Source organism: Jatropha curcas, chromosome 1 (assembly GCF_041381405.1).
Source record: "Jatropha curcas cultivar XTBG-Jc1 chromosome 1, XTBG_Jcur_1.0, whole genome shotgun sequence".
Classification (NCBI taxonomy): Eukaryota; Viridiplantae; Streptophyta; class Magnoliopsida; order Malpighiales; family Euphorbiaceae; genus Jatropha; species Jatropha curcas.
This window is the reverse complement of record NC_143151.1, coordinates 386234-413948: the sequence shown is the minus strand read 5'-3', so window position 1 is coordinate 413948 and position 27715 is coordinate 386234. Positions and strand designations below refer to the sequence as shown.

At 34.0% G+C, this 27715-nt stretch overlaps 3 protein-coding genes, 2 long non-coding RNA genes and 1 pseudogene across 8 annotated transcripts; 4 read left to right on the top strand and 2 right to left on the bottom strand.

Annotated features, from left to right (window-relative positions):
* On the top strand, window positions 1-2761 carry LOC105629415 (wall-associated receptor kinase 5-like). Of its 2 annotated transcripts, XM_089725395.1 has the most exons (3): window positions 1-1014; window positions 1123-1272; window positions 1368-1517. In XM_089725395.1, exons 1-3 carry the CDS (start codon window positions 132-134, stop codon window positions 1391-1393), a joined length of 1059 nt encoding a protein of 352 aa, XP_089581521.1. In that variant the 5' UTR covers window positions 1-131; the 3' UTR covers window positions 1394-1517. The 2 variants fall into 2 exon arrangements, with proteins under 2 accessions (XP_089581521.1, XP_089581493.1); XM_089725367.1 differs by lacking the exon at window positions 1-1014 and having other exon boundaries at window positions 1133-1272; window positions 1368-2761.
* A 3139-nt stretch (window positions 2762-5900) lies between these two features.
* Window positions 5901-6387, bottom strand: LOC149498721 (uncharacterized). The gene is made up of 2 exons (XR_016322513.1): window positions 6251-6387; window positions 5901-6162 (listed from the first exon to the last, which is right to left on the bottom strand). It is a non-coding gene; the product is annotated as an uncharacterized LOC149498721 (long non-coding RNA).
* A 46-nt stretch (window positions 6388-6433) lies between these two features.
* LOC105629420 (wall-associated receptor kinase 2) lies at window positions 6434-11772 on the top strand. 3 transcript variants are annotated; one of them, XM_089725831.1, is made up of 4 exons: window positions 6434-6578; window positions 9272-10024; window positions 10133-10282; window positions 10378-11772. In XM_089725831.1, the coding sequence occupies exons 1-4, from the start codon at window positions 6434-6436 to the stop codon at window positions 11535-11537; spliced, it is 2208 nt and encodes a 735-aa protein (XP_089581957.1). In that variant the 3' UTR covers window positions 11538-11772. The 3 variants fall into 3 exon arrangements, with proteins under 3 accessions (XP_089581957.1, XP_089581959.1, XP_089581953.1); XM_089725833.1 differs by having other exon boundaries at window positions 6434-6929; window positions 9638-10024; XM_089725827.1 differs by lacking the exon at window positions 6434-6578 and having other exon boundaries at window positions 9015-10024.
* A 1324-nt stretch (window positions 11773-13096) lies between these two features.
* LOC149498720 (putative carboxylesterase 18 pseudogene) lies at window positions 13097-13623 on the top strand (annotated as a pseudogene).
* Window positions 13624-17942: 4319 nt separating this feature from the next.
* LOC149498719 (uncharacterized) lies at window positions 17943-18514 on the bottom strand. Its single transcript, XR_016318856.1, has 3 exons — window positions 18456-18514; window positions 18134-18241; window positions 17943-18059 (listed from the first exon to the last, which is right to left on the bottom strand). It is a non-coding gene; the product is annotated as an uncharacterized LOC149498719 (long non-coding RNA).
* Window positions 18515-24803: 6289 nt separating this feature from the next.
* LOC149498718 (wall-associated receptor kinase 2-like) lies at window positions 24804-27591 on the top strand. The gene is made up of 3 exons (XM_089719266.1): window positions 24804-25907; window positions 26017-26166; window positions 26262-27591. The coding sequence occupies exons 1-3, from the start codon at window positions 25025-25027 to the stop codon at window positions 27419-27421; spliced, it is 2193 nt and encodes a 730-aa protein (XP_089575392.1). The 5' UTR covers window positions 24804-25024; the 3' UTR covers window positions 27422-27591.
* The last annotated feature ends 124 nt before the right edge of the window (window positions 27592-27715 follow it).

The window sequence follows — 27715 nt, the reverse complement described above, 5'->3', positions numbered from 1 at the left end:
TAAACTCTTTCCCTTACGTAAGACCTTTTCTCTGATATCAATATCATCTTCTTTGCATAACTCATCTACATAAATACATTATACATGTCTAAGTTTCTTTAGATTGTGTATTTGAAATCTGTCCAAGAAAGATGCTGGCTTTCTGGTTTGTGATATTGCCATTAATATCCCAAACGACAACAGCTACAGATGTAATTTCTGGTTGTCCTGACACATGTGGCACTGTTCATGTTCCATACCCATTTGGAATCAACTTCACTTCTGGAATCCCTAATCCCAACTGTGCACTGAACAGCTTTTTCATGTTTATTTGCAATGCACGTTACGATCCTCCACGTCTATTTTTTGGCGAAAACATGCCTATTCACGATATATCAGTAGAAGAAGGAACGATCTCCGTTCGAATTGGCTCGGCATATAATTGCTACAACGAGACAGGGTTCGCCTTTGGGTTTTATCAAAGTATTTATCTGGGAAATGGCCCGTTTCGGTTCTCCGATACTCGAAACAAGCTCACAGCTATTGGATGTGATACTTTAGCCCTTATGAGAGATGCTGCAAAGACTTTTGGCAGTGGTTGTGTTTCGTTGTGTGACGAGAATGTTACTCTACAAGGTTCGTGCTCAGGTTTTGGATGCTGTCAAACATCGGTGCCACAAAGTCTTAAAACACTGACAATTCGTCTTGCAAGTCAGACTAATCATAGCAGCGTTTGGCGGTTTAATCCGTGTGAATTCGCATTTCTAGCTGATGAAAGGACTTTCAATGTTTCAAAGCTGCAGCTTTCTGCTCTTCTAAGTTCGCGGGTCACAAAACAGGTTGTTTTTTCTGATGTCGTTATTGAATGGGTAGTAAGAGAGGAAAGTTGTGAGGCTGCACAATCGAGCTCAAATTCCAATAGATATGCTTGTGGCAGTAATAGTAATTGTACAAACTCTGAAAATGGCAAGGGATATCGGTGCATATGCAAAGATGGATTTACAGGAAATCCTTATCTTCCACAAGGTTGCCAAGGTAATAATTAGTCAAGCAAATCATCCTCATTTTTTCTTGTACTTTGAATTTTCATTTTTATTGGTTTTCATTTCTTCTCTAATTAATTACTTCATATCTATATAACAGACATTGATGAGTGCAAAGAACTAGGCAAGTACAAATGCGATGGAAGTTGCAAGAATACAATTGGGAGCTACAAATGCAGTTGCCCACTTGGAATGCGCGGTGATGGTAAAGTTGGTTGTCAAGGATTTCGCATTACAACTATTGCTGCAAGTACTAATATTATCTCAACTCAATCCTCTTGTTTTTCTTCTTTAATCAAGTTTTTTAACCATCAGTAATTAACTGATCTTTCGACTTTTTTATAGTTGTTGGAGGGATGCATCCATTATGATTATCGCTTTCCTGATCATCATTCTATACAAGAGGCGAAGAAATGAGAGGAACTTTTTGAAAAATGGAGGCTTGTTATTGGAGCACCAAAGGGTAAGAATCTTCAGAGAAGCGGAGTTAGTAAAGGCTACTAAAAATTATGATCGAAGTTTACTTCTTGGCGAAGGAGGTTTCGGATATGTTTATAAAGGAGTTTTAGCAGATAACACCCAAGTTGCAGTAAAGAAGCCTAAAGATAAAGACATGACTCAAATAAATAAAGAATTTCAACAAGAACTTGGCATTGTTTCACAAGTTAACCATAGAAATGTTGTCAAGGTATTAGGCCTTTGTTTGGAGACTAAAGTTCCTTTATTAGTTTACGAATTCATTTCCCATGGAACCCTTTCCCAGCATATCCATTACAACAGGTCTAAAATATTAGCCACATGGAAAAATCGTCTAAGAGTAGCAGCAGAGACTGCGCTTGCACTTGATTATTTGCATTCTTTAGCAGATCCCCCAATTATCCATGGCGATGTCAAGTCATGTAATATACTCTTAGACGATACTTACACTGCTAAAGTATCTGATTTTGGAGCTTCAGTACTAATTTCTCCTGGTCAATCTGATATGGCTACAAGAATACAAGGGACTATTGGATATTTAGATCCAGAGTATCTTATGACAGGTAATTTAACTGAAAAGAGCGATGTCTATAGCTTTGGAGTGGTTCTTGTTGAACTATTAACAGGGGAGAAACCAAATTCTAGCACAAGATCTGGCGAAAAGAGTAACATCGTTCAATATTTTCTCTCATCTCTAGAAAATAATGAGCTATCTGGGATACTTTGTTTTGATGTAGCTAGTGAGACTGAAATGGAAGAGATTGAAGTTTTTGCAGAGCTTGCAAAACAATGCGTACGAGTTAGTGGCATGAAAAGGCCAACTATGAAACAAGTTTCAGAAGAGCTTGGCAGATTGAGAAAATTGCATGAGAGATCAGGGGATTATCATCAAAATAGTGAAGAGACTGAACATTTGTTAGGTCAATCATCTTACCGTTCCATTGACATTGGAACTGCAAAGTTGAACCAACAAGAAGTCCTTAGCCTGACAACGTTCGATGTCGAGTACTCTACCGGTAGCATTTGAAGACTCACCAATCATCCAAGGAGCATAATGAAATGTAATGTTAGTTGTCAAAGGGTGTTTATGTCCTTAATCCTAGGAATGTTGTCTCAATAAGGAAAAAAAAAATTGTCTTTAGATGTTGCATTAAGTTAAATATTGTAAAATAATCATAATTTGGTAAAACTTTGAAAGTCATATGGTTAAGTTATGGCATTTTTTCCCCTTATTTGGTAAAAGAGGCAAAATATTAAAAGAATTAAGGGTGTGTTTACTTACATAAAACAGTGTTCTGTTTTTTATTTTCTGTTTTTTAATAAAACAGTTTTTTACAAAATGAAAGCTAGAAAACAGAAAATGAAAATTGTGTTCACTTGATGATAATAAAAAATTATATTTTAATTTAACTTAACAAATATTATTGATAACTTTCATAATTAAAAGTAATAAAATATTATAAAATAAATTTAGAAATTTGGTATGTAAAAGTTTTTGAATTTTTACTATTGATTATTTATAATAATAATATCATTTTTTATCATTTTGTAAAATTTTTTAAAAATAAAGGATATAATATATTAATAATAATAAAATTAATTATTTATTAAAGCATAATATAAAATTTTATTTTACTTAAATATTTTTATTTTTTTCAAATAAAAATATTTTATAGAAAAAATTATTTTTTGATATTATAATTTTAATTATGAAAATTTCATTTTAAAAAAAGTGGAAAGCACGGCTGCGGAGCAGGACTAATTACAAGACTTCTTAGACTAAAGGGGTATACCTTTGGATTTTTGGCGCAGAAGCTTTGGCATAATATGATCCGAGCAAGATTTCAATGCTTCGTACAGGTCAATAAACGAAATATTATAGTCTCAAAATATCATGCCAAGTAATAGAAAGAGAGATATTAGGTCAAAATTGTCAAACTCTTCCGGAGTGACACTGATTTTAGGGATCAATTTATGTTACGTATGTAATTCTTAATGAGGCATCAAGCAGGTGAGATAACCATGTCTGACAGAGCACAAGACTCTAGAATATCACTTAGGAGACCCAATAAGAGCTAGCCATAATATGTACAAAAGATATCGACTCTTGAGCAAGACTCATTACAGGGTTTCTTAGACCAAAGGGGTATCTCTTTTAAATTTTTGGCAGAAGATTCAGTATGAAATGTCCTGAGAAAGCTTTTAATGTTTCCTATAGGTCAATAGACGAAGTATTATAGTCTCAAAATGTCATGCCAAGCAACAGACAGAAAGATATATTGGTTCAAAATTATCGAATGCTTTTGAAGTGGCACGGATTTTGGCAATGAATATATACTGCATATGTAATTCTCAATAAGGTATCGAGCAGACAAGAAAAGTATGCCTTACTGACTGTAAGAACCCATACTATCACCTAGAAGACCCAATATGAGTCGCCCGTTAGAGATACAGAAGATATCAGCTCCGGAGCATGACTAGTTACAAGGCTTCTAAGACCAAATGAGTATACTTTCAGATTTTTAGGCCTAGAAGCTCCAGCATGAAATGGCCCAAGCATGATGTCAATGCTTCCTAAAGGTCAATAAATGAAGTATTATTGTCTCAAAATATCATGTCAAGCAACAAAAAGAGAGATATTGGTTCAAAACTGTCGATTGCTTCTAGAGTGGCACAGATTTTAGGGATGAATTTAAATTGTATATGCAATTCTTAATGAGGCATTGAGCAGGCGAGAAAAACATGTTCAAATGACTACAAGAATCCATACTATCACCTAGAAGCCCCTATACGAGAAGTCCATAAGACGTGCAAAAGGTATCGGCTCTGAAGTAGGGCTAGTTATAGGGCTTCTTAAACCAAATAAGTATACCTTTGGATTTTTTGCCCGAAAGCTCCAATATAAAATTGTTCGAGGAAGATTTAATGCTTCGTACATGTCAATAGATGAAATATTGTGGTATCAAAGTGTCATGTCAAGCAACAGATAGAGAGATATTTGGTCAAAATTGTCAAACGGTTCTGGAGTGGCACGGATTTTGGGGATCAATTTATGTTGCATATGCAATTCTTAATGAGGCATCAAGCAAGCAAGATAAGCATGTACGAATGAGCACAAGACCCCATACCATCTCCTAGAAGACCCTATACAAGCTGCCCATCAGATGTACATAAGATATCAGCTTCAGAGCAGGACTTTTTAGACTAAAGGGGTATACCTTTGGATTTTTTAGCCCAAAAGCTCCGGCATGAAATTACCTAAGCATGATTTCAATGATTTCTACAGGTCAATAGACAAAGTATTATAGTCTCAAAATGTCGTGCCAAGCAACAAACGGAGAGATATTTGGGTCAAAATTGTCAAATGCTTCCGGAGTGGCGCAAATTTTGGGGATAAATTTATATTGCTTGTGCAATTCTTAATGAGGCTCGAGCAGGCAAGAAAAGCATGTCCACCTTCCTTAAGACCCCATACTATCACCTATAAGACCCTATATGTGCTGCTTGTCAGACATGTAGAAGATATCAGTTCCAGAGTAGGACTAGTTATAGGGCTTTTTAAACCAAAGGGGTATACCTTTAGATTTTTTGCCGAAATCTCCAACATGCAATGGTCCGAAAAATTTCAATGCTTTCTACAGGTCAAAAGACGAAATATTAGTCTCAAAATGCTATAGATGCCAAGCAACTTACAAAGAGATATAAGGTCAAAATTGTCGAATGCTTTCGGAGTGGCATAGATTTTGGAGATCAATTTATGTTGCATATGCGATTTTTAAAGAGACATCGAGCAGGTGAGATAAGCATATCTAGCTGAGCAGAAGACCTCATAATATTAATGAGAAGATCCTATACGAGCTGATCATAAGACATATAGAAGATATCAACTCTTGAGCAGGACTTGTTACAGGGCTTCTTAAATCAAAGAGGTACACCTTTAGATATTTTGACTAGAAGCTCCGGTATGAAATGGCCTGAGCAAGAGTTCAATGCTTCCTACAAGTTAATAGACGAAGTATTATAGTTTCAAAATATCGTGCCAAGCAATAGAAAGAAAAATATTGGGTCAAAACTATTGAATGCTTTCAGAGTGGTACAGATTTTGCATATGCAATTCTTGTTGATTTAGGGATTTCTATTCAATCCATGTCATGTCCATTATGGATTATGTATGTAAGAGATTGGGTTGAGTAAAAAAAATTATTAACTTGTTTATCCATTATGGATATTTTAACTCAATAAACTCGATTTAATCTTGATCACGTGCAACCCAAATAAATATACTAATTTTATACATTCAAATGGACTGCATCTTTACGAATTTAAACTCTGAGGTAGGAATTTAAAATTTAGGCCCTTCTATCGGGAGGAATTTAGAAAATTCTAAATATAAATATATGGTGATACAAAATATTTTTCTTTATATTAATATAGTTTGACAACATAATAGTTACACTTAATAACATTAAGATTTCATGAAATTTTTGTTGATCCGTTCCTGCCCTTCTCCTATTAATAACAATAATAACAACATTAACAACATAATTTGTAATTTCATGCATAACCTGGCACACAAGTTTTCTTCTTGCCGGCTCCAACTGCCCTTCCCAGACCCTGTAGTAATCAGCCACCTCCAAGTTCACCAAATATATTAAACAGCCATCTGCTTTGACAACACATACCAATTAATTATATTAAATCTCATTAATCAGTAATTAACAACAAATACATTGAAATTTCAAATTTCTTACTATTTTTTCTTGCAAGAAAGGGACTCCGTACGAAGCTGGCACAAATTACTTGCCTACTTGGTCCCTTACCTAAGACCTTTTCTCTGATATCAATATCATCTTCTTCGCATAACTCATCTGTATAAATACATTATACATGTCCAAGTTTCTTTAGATTGTGTATTTGAAATCTGTTCAAGAAGGATGTTGGCTTTCTGGTTTGTGATATTGCCATTAATATCCCAAACGACAACAGCTACAGATGTAATTTCTGGTTGTCCTGACACATGTGGCACTGTTCATGTTCCATACCCATTTGGAATCAACTTCACTTCTGGAATCTCTAATCCCAACTGCGCACTGAACAGCTTTTTCATGTTTACTTGCAATGTAAGTTACGATCCTCCACGTCTATTTTTTGGCCGAAACATGCCTATTCATAATATATCAGTTGAAGAAGGAACGATCTCCGTTCGAATTGACTCGGCATTTAAATGCTACAACAAGACAGGGTTGACCCTTAAGTTTGATCAAAATATTAGACTGGGAAATGGCCCGTTTCGGTTCTCCGATACTCGAAACAAGCTCACAGCTATTGGGTGTGATACTTTAGCCCTTATGAGAGATGCTGCAGAGACTTTTGGCAGCGGTTGTGTTTCGTTGTGTGACAAGAATGTTACTCTACACGGTTCTTGCTCAGGTTTTGGATGCTGTCAAACATCGGTGCCACAAAGTCTTAAAACACTGAGAATTAATCTTGCAAGCCCGAGTAATCTTGTAGAAGATATAAGAAGTTGAAGTCCTCTCCGCCGTAAAGGTTATCGCAAATTTGGTGAATTTTACATATGTATTTATGAAAAATGATGAATTTTCTCAACGATAAAAAAAATGCATCCATGATTTTTGAAGTTTAAAAAATATTTGGATCTATGATTTTTTTTTTTATTCATTAAAAATACACACATACTAGTAGTAGTGAATGAATATAAGTTTAGGTTGTGTTGTTTGTTTCTATTTTTACTATTGGTGCTTGACTATGTCAAAACGTAGTACAATAGTTAGCTATCAATGCATCTTTCAACTTGTAAAAAACATTAAGTATCAATCCGTATATTAATGTAGAATTTAATGTGTGATAGTGTAGAATTTAATGCTGACCGCCTAATTCGGCTCAATGTTAGACCTTTAGACCTCTTTACTTTTTCCTACAAGTGTATTTAGTGGGAATAGAATGCGAGAACTCTTTCCACATGTCTAGCCTGTGGTGCCAATTGAGCCACAACCTATAGGTCTTACTTTTATTATTTAAAAGTCTTTTTTATAAGAATAAAGTGTTCTCAGCTAGTATTTGCTCAATCCATGAAGATGGAACACTCGACCTCACCTAAGGGGAAAAAAGTGTCAAACCACTCATCTAAACACTCATTAGTATAAAATGTAATTTTTAAATCAGCTATGACTAAAGCTATTTTAAGATATTCTAAATTTCATTGATAGTATTTCACTTAGTCACCTTCATTTTTATTTGGAAGTTAGAAGCTCTAAATTAGCTAAACTATTGGTGAGCTGCTTGAAAATAAGAAATTCAATCTTGAATTCATTCAATAAACTTAACTATATGAGTTCATTCAATAAACTGTTGGTGAATTTTACATATGTATTTATGAAAAATGATGAATTTTCTCAACAATTAAAAAAAAAAAATCCATGATTTTTGAAGTTTAAAAAATATTTGGATCTATGATTTTTTTTTTATTCATTAAAAATACATACATACTAGTACTAGTGAATAAATATAAGTTTTGGTTGTGTTGTTTGTTTCTATTTTACTATTGGTGCTTGACTATGTCAAAACGTAGTACAATAGTTAGCTACAATGCATCTTTCAACTTGTAAAGAAGATTCGGTATCAACCGAATACTGGTGTAGAACTTAATGTGTGGTAGTGTAGAATTTAATGCTCAGCAATAATTTTACGGTACAGCCTAATTCGGCTCGAAATTTAATCACAGTAAGACTTCTTTATCCTTCTCTGTAAGTGTATTTAGTGGAAATCGAATATGAAAATTCTTCTCACATGTCTAGCGTGCGGAGCCAATTGAATTACAACCCATAAATCTTACTTTTATCATTTATTGTGTTCGTTAGTATATCATTTATATTAGTTCTTAGAATTTAACCGCCATCGGAATATTTAACAATTACTAAAATAGTTAATTTTTATCGGACAGAACCTAAGTCTTGCATTGACTACAAGTCTTCCCTTGATATTAAGATGAATACCAACCTCACACGTTTTGTCTGAGAACATGTAATTAATATTTTACTGATAGTATTTGACTTGGTCACCTTCATTTTTATTTGGAAGTTAGAAGCTCTAAATTAGCTAAACTGTTGGCGAGCTGTTCGAAAATAAGAAATTCAACCTTAAAAAAAAAAAAGTTCATTTGACAAGATGAAAAAATTATAAGGGGCAATTCAGACCTTTCTTACACAATAGACGGCAAATGGAGGTCTTTTCGAATGGAGGGAATCATAATCATATAAAGACATAAGTTAGGGGCCTGAAAGTTATTTCATCAAACTAGAGGGATGTAAATGTTAGTTACACAATCATAAGTTAGGAATGTTAATTTATTTTTTTCCAAAAACAATCGTTTTATTGTTCTGTTTAAAAATAATATTAATTAAAAATATAAATCTTCGTAATAATAACTAACTATTTATTTAATTTCGAGGTCAAAATAATAATAACAGCAACATAATTACTTGCCTACTTGGTCAACTCTTTCCCTTACCTAAGACCTTTTCTCTGATATCAATATCATCTTCTTTGCATAACTCATCTACATAAATACATTATACATGTCAAAGTTTCTTTAGATTGTGTATTTTGAATCTGTCCCAGAAAGATGCTGGCTTTCTGGTTTGTGATATTGCCATTAATATCCCAAACGACAACAGCTACAGATGTAATTTCTGGTTGTCCTGACACATGTGGCACTGTTCATGTTCCATACCCATTTGGAATCAACTTCACTTCTGCAATCTCTAATCCCAACTGTGCACTGAACAGCTTTTTCATGTTTAATTGCAATGAAAGTTACGATCCTCCACGTCTTTTTTTTGGCGAAAACATGCCTATTCACAATATATCAGTAGAAGAAGGAACGATCTCCGTTCGAATTGACTCGGCATTTAAATGCTACAACGAGACAGGGTTGACCCTTGAGTTTGATCAAGATATTAGTCTGGGAGATGGCCCGTTTCGGTTCTCCGATACTCGAAACAAGCTCACAGTTATTGGGTGTGATACTTTAGCCCTTATGAGAGATGCTGCAGAGACTTTTGGCAGCGGTTGTGTCTCGTTGTGTGACAAGAATGTTACTCTACATGGTTCTTGCTCAGGTTTTGGATGCTGTCAAACATCGGTGCCACAAAGTCTTCAAACACTGACAATTAATCTTGCAAGTCCGAGTAATCATAGCAGCGTTTGGCAGTTTAATCCGTGTGAATTCGCATTTCTAGCTGATGAAAGGACTTTCGATGTTTCAAAGCTGCAGCTCTCTGCTCTTCCAAGTTCGCCGGTCACAAAACAGTTTGTTTCTTCTGATGTTGTTCTTGAATGGGTAGTAAGAGAGGAGAGATGTAAGGCTGCACAATCGAGCTCAAATTCAAATAAATATGCTTGTGGCAGTAATAGTAATTGTACATACTCTGAAAATGGCAAGGGATATCGGTGCATATGCAAAGACGGATTTACAGGAAATCCTTATCTTCCACAAGGTTGCCAAGGTAATAATTAGTTAAGCAAATCATCCTCATTTTTTCTTGTACTTTGACTTTTCATTTTCATTGGTTTTCATTTCTTCTCTAATTAATTACTTCATATCTATATAACAGACATTGATGAGTGCAAAGAACCAGACAAGTACAAATGCGATGGAAGTTGCAAGAATACAATTGGGAGCTACAAATGCAGTTGCCCATTTGGAATGCGCGGTGATGGTAAAGTTGGTTGTCAAGGATTTCGCATTACAACTATTGCTGCAGGTACTAATACTATATCAACTCAATCCTCTTGTTTTTCTTCTTTAATCAAGTTTTTTAACCATCAGTAATTAACTGATCTTTCGACTTTTTTATAGTTGTTGGAGGGGTTGCATCCATTATGATTATCGCCTTACTGATCATCATTTTATACAAGAGGCGAAGAAATGAGAGGAACTTTTTGAAAAATGGAGGCTTGTTATTGGAGCACCAAAGGGTAAGAATCTTCAGAGAAGCGGAGTTAGTAAAGGCTACTAAAAATTATGATCAAAGTTTACTTCTTGGCGAAGGAGGTTTCGGATATGTTTATAAAGGAGTTTTGGCAGATAACACCCAAGTTGCAGTAAAGAATCCTAAAGATAAAGACAAGACTCAAATAAATCAAGAATTTCAACAAGAACTTGGAATTGTTTCACAAGTTAACCATAGAAATGTTGTCAAGGTATTAGGCCTTTGTTTGGAGACTAAAGTTCCTTTATTAGTTTACGAATTCATTTCCCATGGAACCCTTTCCCAGCATATCCATTACAACAAGTCTAAAATATTAGCCACATGGAAAAATCGTCTAAGAGTAGCAGCAGAGACTGCGCTTGCACTTGATTATTTGCATTCTTTAGCAGATCCCCCAATTATCCATGGCGATGTCAAGTCATGTAATATACTCTTAGACGATACTTACACTGCTAAAGTATCTGATTTTGGAGCTTCAGTACTAATTTCTCCTGGTCAATCTGATATGGCTACAAGAATACAAGGGACTATTGGATATTTAGATCCAGAGTATCTTATGACAGGTAATTTAACTGAAAAGAGCGATGTCTATAGCTTTGGAGTGGTTCTTGTTGAACTATTAACAGGGGAGAAACCAAATTCTAGCACAAGATCCGGCGAAAAGAGTAACATCGTTCAATATTTTCTCTCATCTCTAGAAAATAATGAGCTATCTGGGATACTTTGTTTTGATGTAGCTAGTGAGACTGAAATGGAAGAGATTGAAGTTTTTGCAGAGCTTGCAAAACAATGCGTACGAGTTAGTGGCATGAAAAGGCCAACTATGAAACAAGTTTCAGAAGAGCTTGGCAGATTGAGAAAATTGCATGAGAGATCAGGGGATTATCATCAAAATAGTGAAGAGACTGAACATTTGTTAGGTCAATCATCTTACCGTTCCATTGACATTGGAACTGCAAAGTTGAACCAACAAGAAGTCCTTAGCCTGACAACGTTCGATGTCGAGTACTCTACCGGTAGCATTTGAAGACTCACCAATCATCCAAGGAGCATAATGAAATGTAATGTTAGTTGTCAAAGGGTGTTTATGTCCTTAATCCTAGGAATGTTGTCTCAATAAGGAAAAAAAAAATTGTCTTTAGATGTTGCATTAAGTTAAATATTGTAAAATAATCATAATTTGGTAAAACTTTGAAAGTCATATGGTTAAGTTATGGCATTTTTTCCCCTTATTTGGTAAAAGAGGCAAAATATTAAAAGAATTAAGGGTGTGTTTACTTACATAAAACAGTGTTCTGTTTTTTATTTTCTGTTTTTTAATAAAACAGTTTTTTACAAAATGAAAGCTAGAAAACAGAAAATGAAAATTGTGTTCACTTGATGATAATAAAAAATTATATTTTAATTTAACTTAACAAATATTATTGATAACTTTCATAATTAAAAGTAATAAAATATTATAAAATAAATTTAGAAATTTGGTATGTAAAAGTTTTTGAATTTTTACTATTGATTATTTATAATAATAATATCATTTTTTATCATTTTGTAAAATTTTTTAAAAATAAAGGATATAATATATTAATAATAATAAAATTAATTATTTATTAAAGCATAATATAAAATTTTATTTTACTTAAATATTTTTATTTTTTCAAATAAAAATATTTTATAGAAAAAATTATTTATAGATATTATAATTTTAAGGAAAAATTATTATTTAGTCCCTCAGGTTTTACATAATTATCTAACTAATCTCAAGTTTTACACAAATATCTAACTAGTCCCTCAGGTTTAACTCCGTCTAATTAAAAGGTCCTTCCGTCCGAAAAGTTAATTTTTTTCCGTTAATTGAAGACTAAAAGACTAAAATACCTCTCCCTTCACTTCTTTGAACTCTCCAATGCGTTTCCACATGTTTTAGCACAGTCTACATAATAAATCTTCAATATATTATTTTTATTAACCATCAAAATAGAGTATTGTAACGACCTTGAGCCAACAAGATACATATTAAATATGGTAAGAATATATTTTAAGGATTTTAATTTTATTGATTAAAAAATTATAGATAGTTGAATTTTGATTGGTTAAATTATACTATATAAGGTATATGTCAAATATAGTAAGAACATGACATGTTTGATTATTATTTTTAATAAATCTTTAATTTGATTGATTATAAGTATTTCCTATAAGAAATTTTTCAATAAAAAATAAATGTAATTTATTTATTATTTACTAAAGAATATATTATAAGAGTTATAGTTTGATATAAAATAGAAAATAAAACTCACTGGAAATATATATAAAATATAAAATTATGGTATACGTTATGTTAACAAATCATATGATACATTGAAATTTTTTCTTAAAAAAAAGCAACCAAAACATTAGTTGTATGTTCATATACTTTAATAAAAAAGAAAAAATGTTAAAAATATAAATGTTGTTCTAAAAAAAAAATGATTACTATATTAATTATTATAATAACTAATATTGATTTCTCATATTTAATAATATAAAAAGTTTATGGTATTATTTTGTATACTAAAAATTGTGCTCTCTCTGCTACAAGAGACATAGATGGCCCAAAACAGATCACAGTGGCCGGAGCTGCCATGGAAACCTAAGCTCTCCTAGTATTTTTTAGGCTTCTTATCTGACGTTGTCCGTCTCTCTGGTGGGTCCTTCAACCGTTTTTCGATGAGCTTTTTCAACTTTAGAACTTCTTCATCCAAGAAACCAATCAAAGGCGTCAAAACCACTGATATCACCGTTGATAAGAAGCGAAACCTATGGTTTCGCCTCTACAGTCCCAGTGCCACCACCACCACAAATGGCGGTGGCTTGCCAGTTATTTTCTTCATCCACGGCGGTGGTTTTACTCTGTTTGCACCCAATTCAAAACTTTACGATGACTTTTGCTACCGTCTTGCTCGCAAACTGTCTGTATAATTATTTCTGTCAACTACCGGCTTCTTCCGGAGCATCGCTATCCATGCCAATTCGACAATGCTCTTGATGCTCTGCAATTCATAGATAATTCAAGAATAGAAGGCTTTTCAAGCCAAGCCAATCTAAAACAGTGTTTTATGGCAATTGAAGATTAGAAGACATTAATTAGAAGAGTTCAAAGAAGTGAAGGGAGGGGTATTTTAGGCTTTTAGTCTTCAATTAACGGAAAAAAATCAACTTTTCGGACAGAAGGACCTTTTAATTAGACAGAGTTAAACTTGAGGGACTAATTAGATATTTGCGCAAAACTTGGGATTAGTTGGATAGTTATGTAAAACCTGAGGGACTACATAATAATTTACCCTAATTTTAATTATGAAAATGTCATTTTAAAAAAAAGTGGAAAGCACGGCTCCGGAGCAGGACTAATTACAAGACTTCTTAGACCAAAGGGGTATACCTTTGGATTTTTGGCACAGAAGCTTCGACATAATATGACTCGAGCAAGATTTCAATGCTTCGTACAGGTCAATAAATGAAATATTATAGTCTCAAAATATCATGCTAAACAATAAAAAGACAGATATTAGGTCAAAATTGTCAAACTCTTTCGGAGTGACACTGATTTTAGGGATCAATTTATGTTGCATATGTAATTCTTAATGAGGCATCAAGCAGGAGAGATAAGCATGTCTAACATAGCACAAGACTCTAGAATATCACTTAGAAGACCCAATAAGAGCTAGCCATAAGATGTACAAAAGATATCGGCTCCTGAGCAAGACTTATTACAGGGCTTCTTAGACCAAAAGGGTATATCTTTTAATTTTTGGGCGGAAGATTCAGTATGAAATGACCCGAAAAAGCTTTTAATGTTTCCTACAGGTCAATACACGAAGTATTATAGTCACAAAATGTCATGCCAAGCAACAGACAGAGAGATAGAGGTTAAAAATTATCGAATGCTTCCGAAGTGGCAGGAATTTTGGGGATGAATATATACTGCGTATGCAATTCTCAATGAGGTATCAAGCAGACAAGAAAAGTATGTCCTGCTGACTGTAAGACCCCTTCCTATCACCTAGAAGACCCAATATGAGTTGCCCGTTAGACGTACAGAAGATATCGGCTTCGGAGCATGACTAGTTACAAGGCTTCTAAGACCAAATGGGTATACTTTCGAATTTTTAGGCCTAGAAGCTCCAGCATGAAATGGCCCAAGCATGATGTCAATGCTTCCTAATGGTCAATAAATGAAGTATTATAGTCTCAAAATGTCATGTCAAGCAACAGAAAGAGAGATATTGGTTCAAAACTGTCGATTGCTTCTAGAGTGGCACAGATTTTAGGGATGAATTTAAATTGCACATGCAATTCTTAATGAGGCATTGAGCAGGCGAGAAAAGCATGTTCAAACGACTACAAGAATCCATATTATCACCTAGAAGCCCCTATACGAGAAGTCCATAAGACGTGCAAAAGGTATCGGCTCTGAAGTAGGACTAGTTATAGGGCTTCTTAAACCAAATAAGTATACCTTTGGATTTTTTGCCCGAAAGCTCCAGTATAAAATTGTTCAAGGAAGATTTAATGCTTCACACATGTCAATAGATGAAATATTGTGGTATCAAAATGTCATGCCAAGCAACAGATAGAGGGATATTCGGTCAAAATTGTTAAACGGTTCTAGAGTGGCACGAATTTTGGGGATCAATTTATGTTGCGTATGCAATTCTTAATGAGGCATCAAGCAGGCGAGATAAGCATGTCCGAATGAGCACAAGACCCCATACCATCTCCTAGAAGACCGTATACAAGCTGCCCATCAGATGTACATAAGATATCTTCGGAGCAGGACTTTTTAGACTAAAGGGGTATACCTTTGGATTTTTTGGCCCGAAAGCTCCGGTATGAAATTACCCAATCATGATTTCAATGATTCCTACAAGTCAATAGATAAACTATTATAGTCTCAAAATGTCGTGCCAATTAACAAACGGAGAGATATTGAGTCAAAATTGTTGAAACAGATCCATGAATGAGCATTAAGTTCATGTTCTAGAGTTTCAAAAGGACCATTCAGCTCCATTCTCTCTGAAAAGAGATAACAGGCCATAAAGAGGACAACTGCCCAAGTGTTGAATGATAACGGGAAATGCCCACTGGAGGTTAGCAAGAATATGTACCAGAAAACCTTAGAGCAAACATAATTTTCTGTTGATCAGCAAAAGCCATAACAGCATGAGGACTGATGAAAAAAAAAAATTATAAATATGGTAAAATAGTTTGAGGGCAACAAAATCTTAATAGACGCCTTAGCAAAAAGAGAGATGCTAAAATACTAATCACAGTTTAGTACTTGACCAACTAAAAGATCAAAAGGTACTTGATAGGTATTCCTGAATCTTACATTCCAACTACCTCAAATAATACTAAAAGAGTAGCATATGGGTGTCACCAAGCACTAAAAGGTAAATGTTTTACCAGATTGTCGTTTCTTCAAAGATTTCCGCTGCCTCTCAACAGCCTCCTTTGTTTCCACCAATTGTCTCTAAAAAGTCAAATGATGAATCGAAAATATTACAAATGCACGCAAAAAGGTGACTTATTTTAGATTATTGATAATGGTATGTTAGTGTTCAAAGTACCACAGCAGCAGGGGTCATTTCAGTAAATTTGCAAGTTCTGCTGGGATTCATAAAATTCTATGGGTTCTAAATTTACTTTATTTGGTTCATTTTGGTTAGAATCCTAACAATTTAGTAAGTTTAATACTTGATTTCAGTTTTGAAGTTGGAATTCATGCCAAAAAATATGAGTTAAAGTAATTACAGTCTTAAGGATTATTAATTAGGATTACTTTGAAACTATGGATGTCTAAGCTTATCATGCTTTATTAGTAAGTTTCCAGTTCAAATTCTTCAGATATAACAGTTCCAGCTCTACAACAGACAAAGAAAACATGAGTAACCTAAATAATCAACAAAAACAAAAAAAAAAAAAGGCACTCAACGGACATAGATTAAAATAAGAATTGCTGAGAGAGAGACAGACAGTAAACAAGGATTGGCAATATGCCTACATCTATGGAGAGCCACCTGCAGTTTCCTCACCACAATGGAAAAACCCACAAGTGCCCATTCATAGAAATGAATTTTCCTTTTACACGTAAGAATATCAGAACCCACAGTTACAAAAATACACACCCAATGTAGATATGCCATGCGGTAACTAACTGTACCATATTACCTAGCTTTTAGCGTGCAATTTCTTCTCTGAAAATGAGACACAATCTGAATGTGGAATATTTGTTTTGGTTGGCATTAGAGACATATATAATTTTTTTTATCACACCAACGTTAGCTTCCAATAAAATAGTAAATAGCCTTGAATCAAGCATGTTTAATCACTTCTTTTGCCATGCTTGATGGGATATGCTACTGAAAGCTCGAGATGCAGATATAACTTAAATCAAATAGATGAAGGACTCACACATAAATAGAAACATCATAATCCCAATTTAGTTAAGTTCTCTGCATTCTACTGTGTCTGGAATTCTTCTCAATTTCAGTTTTTTCCTTTGAAAATTTTCATTTATTTTATTTCCTCTTACATCAATCAAAAATGCACCAAGACAGGATACCTTATCACGCCTACATTGCCAAGTCTTAAAGAATCCTGGCGAACTTTTATCCTAGCTTCCTGTCTCTCTGCCTTTGAGACAGATATCAGTAGATCAGATATCATTTTCATTCTCTGCAACAAGAAAGAAAGGATACTAAAAATGGGCATAAAATATAAATAAAGTTTACACCGTCTTCAAATGACATATACCCTGTAAGAAACTTAAGCATGCACATGAATCACACATTGAAAACTAAAATTCAACATAAAGATTCCAGCAGACAGAAGAATTAAGTAATTAAATTCTAAGATACTTTCATCAGAACACTTGAATTCTGGACAAGAATATGCTACTGCCCTAAAATGATGCCTTACAGACACATCTCCAAAATTTAACTACGGCAAACCTCCAGAGCAGCTTAACTTCTTAGGCAGTAGTGCAATGTCGTTCATGTCCACTGCATAAAGAAGAAAATTATTCTGACCCTCCACCATGATGATTATTTCAGGGTATAGTTTCCTTTTGCATGCCAACAATATAAAATGACTGAGATCAAGAAATATATTTTTGCCTGTTTAACTAAATCTATACATTTCCAGCTCTTTTTTTCACGAGAAAACAAATAAATCTTTAGTACTTTCCTACTTTTGTAAGCTCCAGAATCTCATTGAATCATTTAGATGCTTGTTATTTAGGCGAAAGTTTTACTCCCTCTCATGATTCCATTTGTTGCAGTCATGAACCTGTGAGGTTCACGACACAAAACTTATCAGATAGAAAGTAAATGCCTTTAATATGAAGAAGAGAACCAATATGGCAGGAACATTACTAGTAAGATTACTGGTAACTGCAATATTAATTAACTACTAAATCAGCCAAAGGTAAATATATTGTAAAACCCATGTCCTTCAGAAAGCAAACCTTTGGCTTCATTTGTTGTTCATAATCTTTTAGCTCCTTCAGTTCCTGCACAAATAAATAAATTATTTTAATACAATGTGGATAATTAAAGGATATAACGTAAGGGGAAAAAAATATACCTTTTCTAATCGACAGCACAGATTGTGATTGTCAGCAGCCTCTTGACGAGATTTACGAAGTTCCTCCTCTAGCATTGCAACTTTTGCACGTAGGGAAGTGACCTCCTCCTAATTCAAGCAAGTAAAAGATGGGATTAGAACAACAGAACGCCAAGGTGTTTTGTACTGTGGGTAAAGCAATGAATCCCTGGGAAGATCTCAAAATCTAACAAATTGCAACGGAAGATTTTTCTCTTTTATTTAACACACACACACACACACACACACAAAACAAAAAAGAAAAGGTAAAAGAGTTTATATAACAAAGTCACCAAACTGATACCTCTGATGAAGTGTGATCATCATTGCGTAAATTCTCTTTATGCCTATTATCCTGCAAAAGATTATACGTAATTGTCCTTTTAGATAAATTTCCTGCAAAGGAGTTTACCATTTGGATGCAGACTTCCAGAGTACAAAGATGGAATGGAAACAAAAAGTTCTGCGTGTAATCTTTAGAGGCCATAAGTTCTCTGTCCATAAAGATCAATAGCAAAAACAATGGTGCCAGAAACAAAAATTATCTACAGAAAGGAACTACTCAAGTGTGCACAAGTTAACCCACAATACTGACAAACAGCCTCCAAGTGAGCACCAATGAAATATGCTAGTTAACGTCCATTGGAAACTCTTGAATGAGAACCTGAAGAAAAAGGTTTAGATTTCCTGAGGACATAGCTTCAATATATGCAGTCTTTTTTCTTCTGTTTCATGCTGAACTGAACCTGAAGTTTGGTTAAGTTTTTCAATTGATATTTTCTTCGGTTAATGAAACCATTTCTTCTATTTCTTCGTAGAAGACAGTAGGAAAACTCAAACTTGAGTCTTTATACAAGCTGAGGTTAAGTCATCATCTTACGGGTTCCCGTTTCATTTTATAACATTATCCATATTTTGTTGAATATATTCAGAATTTCAGATTGCTCCTCAAAGTCCAATCCTAAGGTTCATGCCCTATATTTCCATATTGATTATTTAGAATTAATTTATAAATATTTATTAGGATAACAGTCTTTATAATTTATTTAGAAATGAATATTAAATGAAATGAATTTCATGTTGTTAATTTTGGTCTTAACATAACAAAGAATTAGAAGATTCACTTGTGGAATTACCTTTAAAAAATAAAAATTTTCTTGTATAATTCATGTGAATGAAATGAATTGATTGTTAATATATGACGGTCGAACTTAGTTTTAAAATTTTTCTAAAATCAGCTTCATAAAATATCCAAAATTTTACATTTCGCTCATAAAATATTTTTTCTTGTTCCACCACTCTTAATATATTTCTTAACGGAATGAAAACATTTTTTGCACAATTTGTGTCAGGCACAGCCACCGTGCAATATAGGTGAAAAGATTGTAATGTCCTTTAAGAATGTTAATTAAGTAGTTTTAATGTTACCGATATTATCTAGGGTTGAAATTGTGAATTATCAACAAGTATTCTATTATGCTAATTGGTCTTTGTTGTGGAAATTGAGCTTTTTCTGCCAAAAAACAATTTGTGAATTACTGTAGTAAATTTCTAGATAAGTGGAGGAGTTACAAATGGTCTCACTTAAAATGCGCTTGCTTTAGACTAAATTCGTGTCATTTGACAGAATTTACCTAGACATGCAATTAATCAGACAATAACCACCAAAAATATTTTGCCCAACAATAGCTATTAAATAAATAAAGACAAAAGCAATAAATAAGAGAGAACACCAGAACTTTAACAAGGTTCGGCCAATTTTGCCTACGTCCTCGGACACTACCAAATTTATATTTCACTAAAGAAATATACAAATTGAGAGGTCTAATCTACTAAGTATTGAAAGACAAGTTGGAATGATTAAAACTTAAGGAGCTAGGCTCCTTTTATAGGCAAAGGACTCACTATTCCCTTCCAATTTTCCCGATGTGGGATTCTAAGCCACCTAAACCAACAGTCTTATTGAACTTTCTACTAATGAAAAAAGCGGACGATCTCAGATTTGAATTTATCGACTAGAGGAGGATTTACCCTCTGTAATTATATCTAATGCATAACCTATTTTGATATTATATATGTTCACGTCTTGAATTCTGGTGAGGCTAAGCCAATACTATATATATGGCTTAAACTTTATGTATATTTTGCAGAAACAACAATTGAATTCAATGCAAATGTAGTTGGTTGGGGTTTCCCATATTTTGTTCCTCTTAGCAATATAGGAGATCCTAAAGAAAATTATCTTGTGGACGATACTCTTCTAATAGAAGCTGAAGTTACTGTCAGCAATGTTATGCATCCTTCAGTATCAGTCGAGACAAAAGAACCTGAACAACAAAGCATCCAGGCACCACCACCTCCTCCAGTGATCGCTGAGGAAAAGGAACTTCCAAAGGTAATTCTTTCCATTAAAAGACAAGTTTTTTTGAATTTTCTTTCTGAAAAGAAAATAACATTTTTTTTTTGGGCTGCCATGACAGGATCCCTCGGTCGAGTCTAAAGAATCCTCCCAAGATGTGCTAACTAAATCTAAGAGTCTCCTAACAGAGCTTTCAAGCAGAACTACAACCCAAAGATCATCTTCAACTGATGATATTTCAGTTTCACCTCAGCCTGATAATTTGCAGCAAGAAAATGAAGCATTGGCAGGATTCTTTAACATGTCATTAGAGGCAATCCAACAGGCTAACGTCTTTGGCAATATCGAAGAAATAATCCGTACACTTATTCCAAATACAAACGATTTGCAAATGAAAACAGTTCTTGAAGATCTTGCCTCTCGATTAAAAGAGTTTCAAGAAATAATCCCTACTGCTAAAGCCACTGTAGAAGCAGCTGAGAATCGTAGGAAATCTCTTCTGGAGAAAACAACAAAGCTTGATTCAAAATTAGCAGAAAGTCGAGAGAAACTTCGTTCCTTGGATTCTGAGCTCTCAAAGATTTCAAATGAAGTGAAGAAAATTGAGACTGAAATTCAATGGTTAACTGCTCAGAAAGAGAAGCTTCTCGTCGAAAAGAAAAATGTTGTTGCTCAGGTGGAGAAAGCTAATCCAGAAGCATTAAAAGACTTGGAAGAATGGAAAAAGCTTGAAGAGGAAATGAAGCAAGCTAATGCTGAGTGGGTTGGAGCAAAAGAGAAATCAGCATTAGCTAATATTCGTTGGAAACTTCACAAGGAGGAGTTAGGTCTTTGAAATGCTTAATGTCCCTTTTAATGAATTGAATTGTGCAATCTTTTTTTCTTTTGGATTGAATTTATTCATTTTATTGTGCTTAATTTATAATATCATTGAAATAAATTATTTTGTTTTATAATTTTAAAAAAAAATAATGGATTTATTTTAACTACCATGAATGAGGAGAGAGCTAGGTTTAATTTTCAAGTTAAATGAAAAATATTTTAAGAGTAAAATTCACTCTAGGTCTGTTTGAAGATCCATGGGCTGATCAGAGCTTTACAGACCACCTTGGAAGCCAGGTTTAGTTAATAAACTTAATGTTGAACTTTAATTTCTTTTTTATGGATTATGAATCAATCTCACTATTCATAAATAGGCTCATAGAGATTTAGCAAGGGAAGCTGTGAGGAAGTCACTAGTTCTATTGAAGAATGGAGAGAACGCAGATGCCCCATTGCTTCCTCTACCTAAAAATGCAGGCAGGATCCTTGTTGCTGGTACCCATGCCAGCAATCTGGGCTATCGGTGTGGTGGTTGGACTATCACTTGGCAAGGCGTTAATGGCAACAACTATACAGCCGGTAGATACTAAAACCCTTTTTCTGACTTATACTTTGCTTTGCATTGATATTAATTTGATCACCGCGAATATTTCAAATAAACGATTCATATATCCGGCCTAAATAGTTTTGTACTAAGACTTAGTTGTTGATGTTGTATTGTAATGTAACAGGAACCACTATTCTAAGTGAAATCTCAGCTGCTGTTGATCCAAGCACAGAAATAACCTACAGTGAAAATCCTGAAGCTGCTTTTGTCAAGGCCAACAACTTCTCCTACGCCATTGTTGTTATTGGAGAGCTTCCTTATGCAGAAACAAACGGAGACAATCTCAACCTGACAATAACAGAACCAGGTCCTTCTGTGATCAACAATGTCTGTGGCACCACTAAATGCGTTGTCGTTGTAATCTCCGGCCGCCCTTTGGTGATTGAGCCATACCTGCCCCAAATAGATGCTCTTGTTGCCGCTTGGCTTCCAGGAACTGAAGGACATGGAGTTGCTGATGTGCTTTTCGGAGACTATGGATTTAGTGGGAAGCTGTCTCGAACTTGGCTCAAGTCCGTAGATCAGCTGCCCATGAATTCTGGTGACGCACATTATGATCCTCTTTTTCCCTATGGTTTTGGTCTCACTACTCAAGGTGCAAAATCAAGCTAGAAAGCAAAAATTTTCATTAATTAGTAGATTAGTGGTATGATTAACATCCGATAAGTTTTTAATCATAGGATTAGTGGAGATGTTTAAGGTAGTTTTGTAATAAGAGATAAATTGTGTTAATGTTTCTATGATGTTAAGAATAGCAAATTGAATTTTTTTAGATTTAATTTGATCATTAATTATGTTTTATTTTCATAAATTTTGTCTGCATGGTGTTAGAAATTTGGTAAATAAATATAATAAATATAGTTTATTTTGAATCAATTAAACTGGATTTTATTTTAATATATATAACAAAACTAGCTTTAACATTATGAATAATAAAAATTATTTTTCTATTTTTGTAATGCTATTGGAATTTCGTTATGATTTTAGGTAGGTAGTCATGTAATGAATGTTCATGCACTTAGGAGAGAATGTTTATAGGGGCCAAATCCAATTAATTGACTACGAGTAATATCAAACAATAATTAAAACGTCATTCGTGACGTTTTCATTTTTTAATAAAAGGCCAACGTTTCCAACTTGGAATGCTAAGTCAGTCAACTGACGGTCCAAGTCTTTGCTATTAGAAATGACACCTAATTTCCATTTAAAAATTAAAAAGAAAAAAACTCATTAGTTTCTGATTAACACAATGAAGACTTACAATAACCGGTCAATTTACATATACTAATACTAATATTAACATCAGTGAATAGTCAATAAAACTAATTAGGTGTAGTCCGATTAATTTACTTATCTTTTATAGAAGATATAGAAGTTTGAATTCTCTCCACCACAAATATTATTGCAAATTTGGTGAAATTTATTTAAAGGGGAGAGCTGTCTCATGCTGTGTAGCCCATAATATTATTTCGGCCAATTAGACTTTCCATGTATAAAAAAAAACGAATAGTTAATAAACATTTCTTGATTTATTTAATTTTTTAATAATTGTTATTATTGAAATATTTATTTGATTAATCATTTAAAATATTTAGTTATTTTGACACAATCTAGGTGAGGAAAAAAACAGAAAACTGGCTCTTGTTATCAAGGGATTTGGTGAATTTCACATATATATTTATGAAAAATGATGAATTTTCTCAATAATAAAAAAAATGCATCCATGATTTTTGAAGTTTAAAAAATATTTGGATCTATGATTTTTTTTTTTATTCATTAAAAATACACACAAACTAGTACTAGTGAATGAATATAAGTTTTGGTTGTGTTTGTTTCTATTTTACTATTGGTGCTTTACTATGTCAAAACGTAGTACAATAGTTAGCTACAATGCATCTTTCAATTTGTAAAAAAGATTCAGTATCAATCGGTGTACTAATGTAGAATTTTATGTGTGATATGTAGAATTTCCCGCGCAGCAACAATTTTTCAGGTATAGCCTCATTCGACTCGAAATTTAGTTACAGTAAAATCTTTTCACCCTTTCCTGTAAGTGTATTTAGTTGGAATCGAATCCGAAAGCTATTTTCACATGTTTAGCTTGAATTGAATTACAACCCGTTAATCTTACTTTTATCATTTATTGTGTTCGTTAATATAATATTTATATTAGTGTTTAAAATTTGACCGCTATCGAAACACTTAACAATTACTAAAATAATTAATTTTTATCGGACACAACCGAAGTCTTGCATTGACTACAAGTCTGCCCTTGATATTAAGATGAATACCAACCTCACACGTTTTTTAATTTTTATGGGACAGAACCTAAGTCTTGCATTGACTACAAGTCTTCCCTTGACATTAAGATGAATACCAACCTCACACGTTTTGTCTGAGAACACGTAATTAATATTCTACTGATAGTATTTGACTTGATCACCTTCATTTTTATTTGGAACTTAGAAGCTCTAAATTAGCTAAACTGAATAAGAAATTCAACCTTAAAAAAAGTTCATTTGACAAGATGAAAAAATTATAAGGGGCAATTCAGACCTTTCATACACAATAGGCGGCAAATGGAGCTCTTTTCGAATGGAGGCAATCATAATCATATAAAGACATAAGTTAGGGGCCTGAAAGTTATTTCATTAAACTAGAGGGATGTAAATGTTAGTTACACAATCATAAGTTAGGAATGTTAATTTATTTTTTTCCAAAAGCTATCGTTTTATTATTCTGTTTAAAAATGATATTAATAAAAAATATAAATTTTCATAGTAATAACTAACTATTTATTTAATTTAGACGTCAAAATAATAATAACAGCAACATAATTTATAATTTCATTCATAACCTGGCACACAAATTTTCTTCTTGCCGGCTCCAACTGCCCTTCCCAGACCCTATGTTAATCAACCACCTCCAAGTTCACCAAATATATTAAACAGCCATCTGCTTTGACAACACATACCAATTATTTTTTCTTGCAAGAAAGGGACTTCTTTGCATAACTCATCTACATAAATACATTATACATGTCTAAGTTTCTTTAGATTGTGTATTTGGAATCTGTCCAAGAAGGATGCTGGCTTTCTGGTTTGTGATATTGCCATTAATATCCCAAACGACAACAGCTACAGATGTAATTTCTGGTTGTCCTGACACATGTGGCACTGTTCATGTTCCATACCCATTTGGAATCAACTTCGCTTCTGGAATCTCTAATCCCAACTGCGCACTGAACAGCTTTTTCATGTTTACTTGCAATGTAACTTACGATCCTCCACGTCTATTTTTTGGCCGAAACATTCCTATTCACAATATATCAGTAGAAGAAGGAACGATCTCCGTTCGAATTGACTCGGCATTTAAATGCTACAACAAGAAAGGGTTGACCCTTAAGTTTGATCAAAATATTAGACTGGGAAATGGCCCGTTTCGGTTCTCCGATACTCGAAACAAGCTCACAGCTATTGGGTGTGATACTTTAGCCCTTATGAGAGACGCTGCAGAGACTTTTGGCAGCGGTTGTGTTTCGTTGTGTGACGAGAATGTTACTCTACAAGGTTCTTGCTCAGGTTTTGGATGCTGTCAAACATCGGTGCCACAAAGTCTTAAAACACTGAGAATTAATCTTGCAAGTCCGAGTAATCATAGCAGCGTTTGGCGGTTTAATCCGTGTGAATTCGCATTTCTAGCTGATGAAAGGACTTTCGATGTTTCAAAGCTGCAACTCTCTGCTCTTCCACGTTCGCCAGTCACAAAACAGTTTGTTTCTTCTGATGTTGTTCTTGAATGGGTAGTAAGAGAGGAGAGCTGTAAGGCTGCACAATCGAGCTCAAATTCAAATAAATATGCTTGTGGCAGTAATAGTAATTGTACATACTCTGAAAATGGCAAGGGATATCGGTGCATATGCAAAGATGGATTTACAGGAAATCCTTATCTTCCACAAGGTTGCCAAGGTAATAATTAGTTAAGCAAATAATCCTCATTTTTTCTTGTACTTTGACTTTTCATTTTTCATTGGTTTTCATTTCTTCTCTAATTAATTACTTCATATCTATATAACAGACATTGATGAGTGCAAAGAACCAGACAAGTACAAATGCCATGGAAGTTGCAAGAATACAATTGGGAGCTACACATGCAGTTGCCCACTTGGAATGCGCGGTGATGGTAAAGTTGGTTGTCAAGGATTTCGCATTACAACTATTGCTGCAAGTACTAATACTATCTCAACTCAATCCTCTTGTTTTTCTTCTTTAATCAAGTTTTTTAACCATCAGTAAGTAACTGATCTTTCCACTTTTTTATAGTTGTTGGAGGGGTTGCATCCATTACGATTATCGCCTTACTGATCATCATTTTATACAAGAGGCGAAGAAATGAGAGGAATTTTTTGAAAAATGGCGGCTTGTTGTTGAAGCACCAAAGGGTAAGAATCTTCACAGAAGCAGAATTAGTGAAGGCTACCAAAAATTATGATCCAAGTCTACTTCTTGGCGAAGGAGGTTTTGGATATGTATACAAAGGAGTTTTGGCAGATAACACCCAAGTTGCAGTAAAGAAGCCTAAAGATAAAGACAAGACTCAAATAAATCAAGAATTTCAACAAGAACTTGGCATTGTTTCTCAAGTCAACCATAGAAATGTTGTCAAGGTATTAGGCCTTTGTTTGGAGACTAAAGTTCCTTTATTAGTTTATGAGTTCATTTCCAATGGAACCCTTTTCCAACATATTCATTACAGCAAGTCTAAAATATTAGACAACTGGAAATATCGTCTAAGAATAGCTGCAGAGACTGCACTTGCACTTGATTATTTGCATTCTCTAGCAGATCCCCCAATTATCCATGGCGATGTCAAGTCATCCAATATACTCTTAGACGATACTTACACTGCAAAAGTATCTGACTTTGGAGCTTCAGTGCTAATTTCTCCGGGTCAATCTGATATGGCTACAAGAATACAAGGGACTATTGGATATTTAGATCCAGAGTATCTTATGACAGGTAATCTAACTGAAAAGAGCGATGTTTATAGCTTTGGAGTTGTTCTTGTTGAGCTGTTAACAGGCGAGAAACCAAACTCTAGCGGGAGATCTGGAGAAAAGAGTAATATCGTTCATTATTTTCTCTCGTCCCTAGAAAATAATGAGCTATCTCAAACTCTTTCTTTTAATGTAGCCAGTGAAAGTGAAATGGAAGAGATTGAAGTTTTTGCAGAGCTTGCAAAAGAATGCCTACGTGTTAGTGGCATGAAAAGGCCAACTATGAAACAAGTTGCTGAGGAGCTTGGCAGATTGAGAAAATTACATGAGAGTTCATGGGATCATCATAAAAACAGTGAAGAGACTCAGCATCTGTTAGGTGAATCCACTTACTGTTCCATTGACATGGGAACTACAAAGCTGAACCAACATGAAACCCTTAGTATGACAACATTTGATGTCGAGTACTCAACAGATAGCATTTGAATATATTGGTTATAAATTTCTATAACGTTCTTTTTATTATTTGTATATTTGTAGAATCACTTACATAGAGAGGTTCCAATCATCCCAAGGAGTGTTTTGAGGCCTATTTGTAGCAGATTATGCATTGTATTACTGATTTGAGGCTTCGAAATATGATTTGAGTTTATTCATTTTGTGAATTGTGAAGAAGATGATAGGTTTTTTGAAGTAAAAGAAACATTTTTTTCCCAGGGAGATCACATCGATTGATAAAAGCTAGAGATTTCCACCAAGTTAACTGATTTGGCTAAAAAA

Bases quoted from the DNA above. Each gene is read 5' to 3' on its own strand.
- LOC105629420 (XM_089725831.1), top strand. From the start codon at position 6,434: ATGTTGGCTTTCTGGTTTGTGATATTGCCATTAATATCCCAAACGACA. The intron at 10,025-10,132 runs GTAATAATTAGT...TCTATATAACAG, and splicing joins TCTTCCACAAGGTTGCCAAG to ACATTGATGAGTGCAAAGAA. The intron at 10,283-10,377 runs GTACTAATACTA...ACTTTTTTATAG, and splicing joins CATTACAACTATTGCTGCAG to TTGTTGGAGGGGTTGCATCC.
- LOC105629415 (XM_089725367.1), top strand. From the start codon at position 1,390: ATGATTATCGCTTTCCTGATCATCATTCTATACAAGAGGCGAAGAAAT.
- LOC149498718 (XM_089719266.1), top strand. From the start codon at position 25,025: ATGCTGGCTTTCTGGTTTGTGATATTGCCATTAATATCCCAAACGACA. The intron at 25,908-26,016 runs GTAATAATTAGT...TCTATATAACAG, and splicing joins TCTTCCACAAGGTTGCCAAG to ACATTGATGAGTGCAAAGAA. The intron at 26,167-26,261 runs GTACTAATACTA...ACTTTTTTATAG, and splicing joins CATTACAACTATTGCTGCAA to TTGTTGGAGGGGTTGCATCC.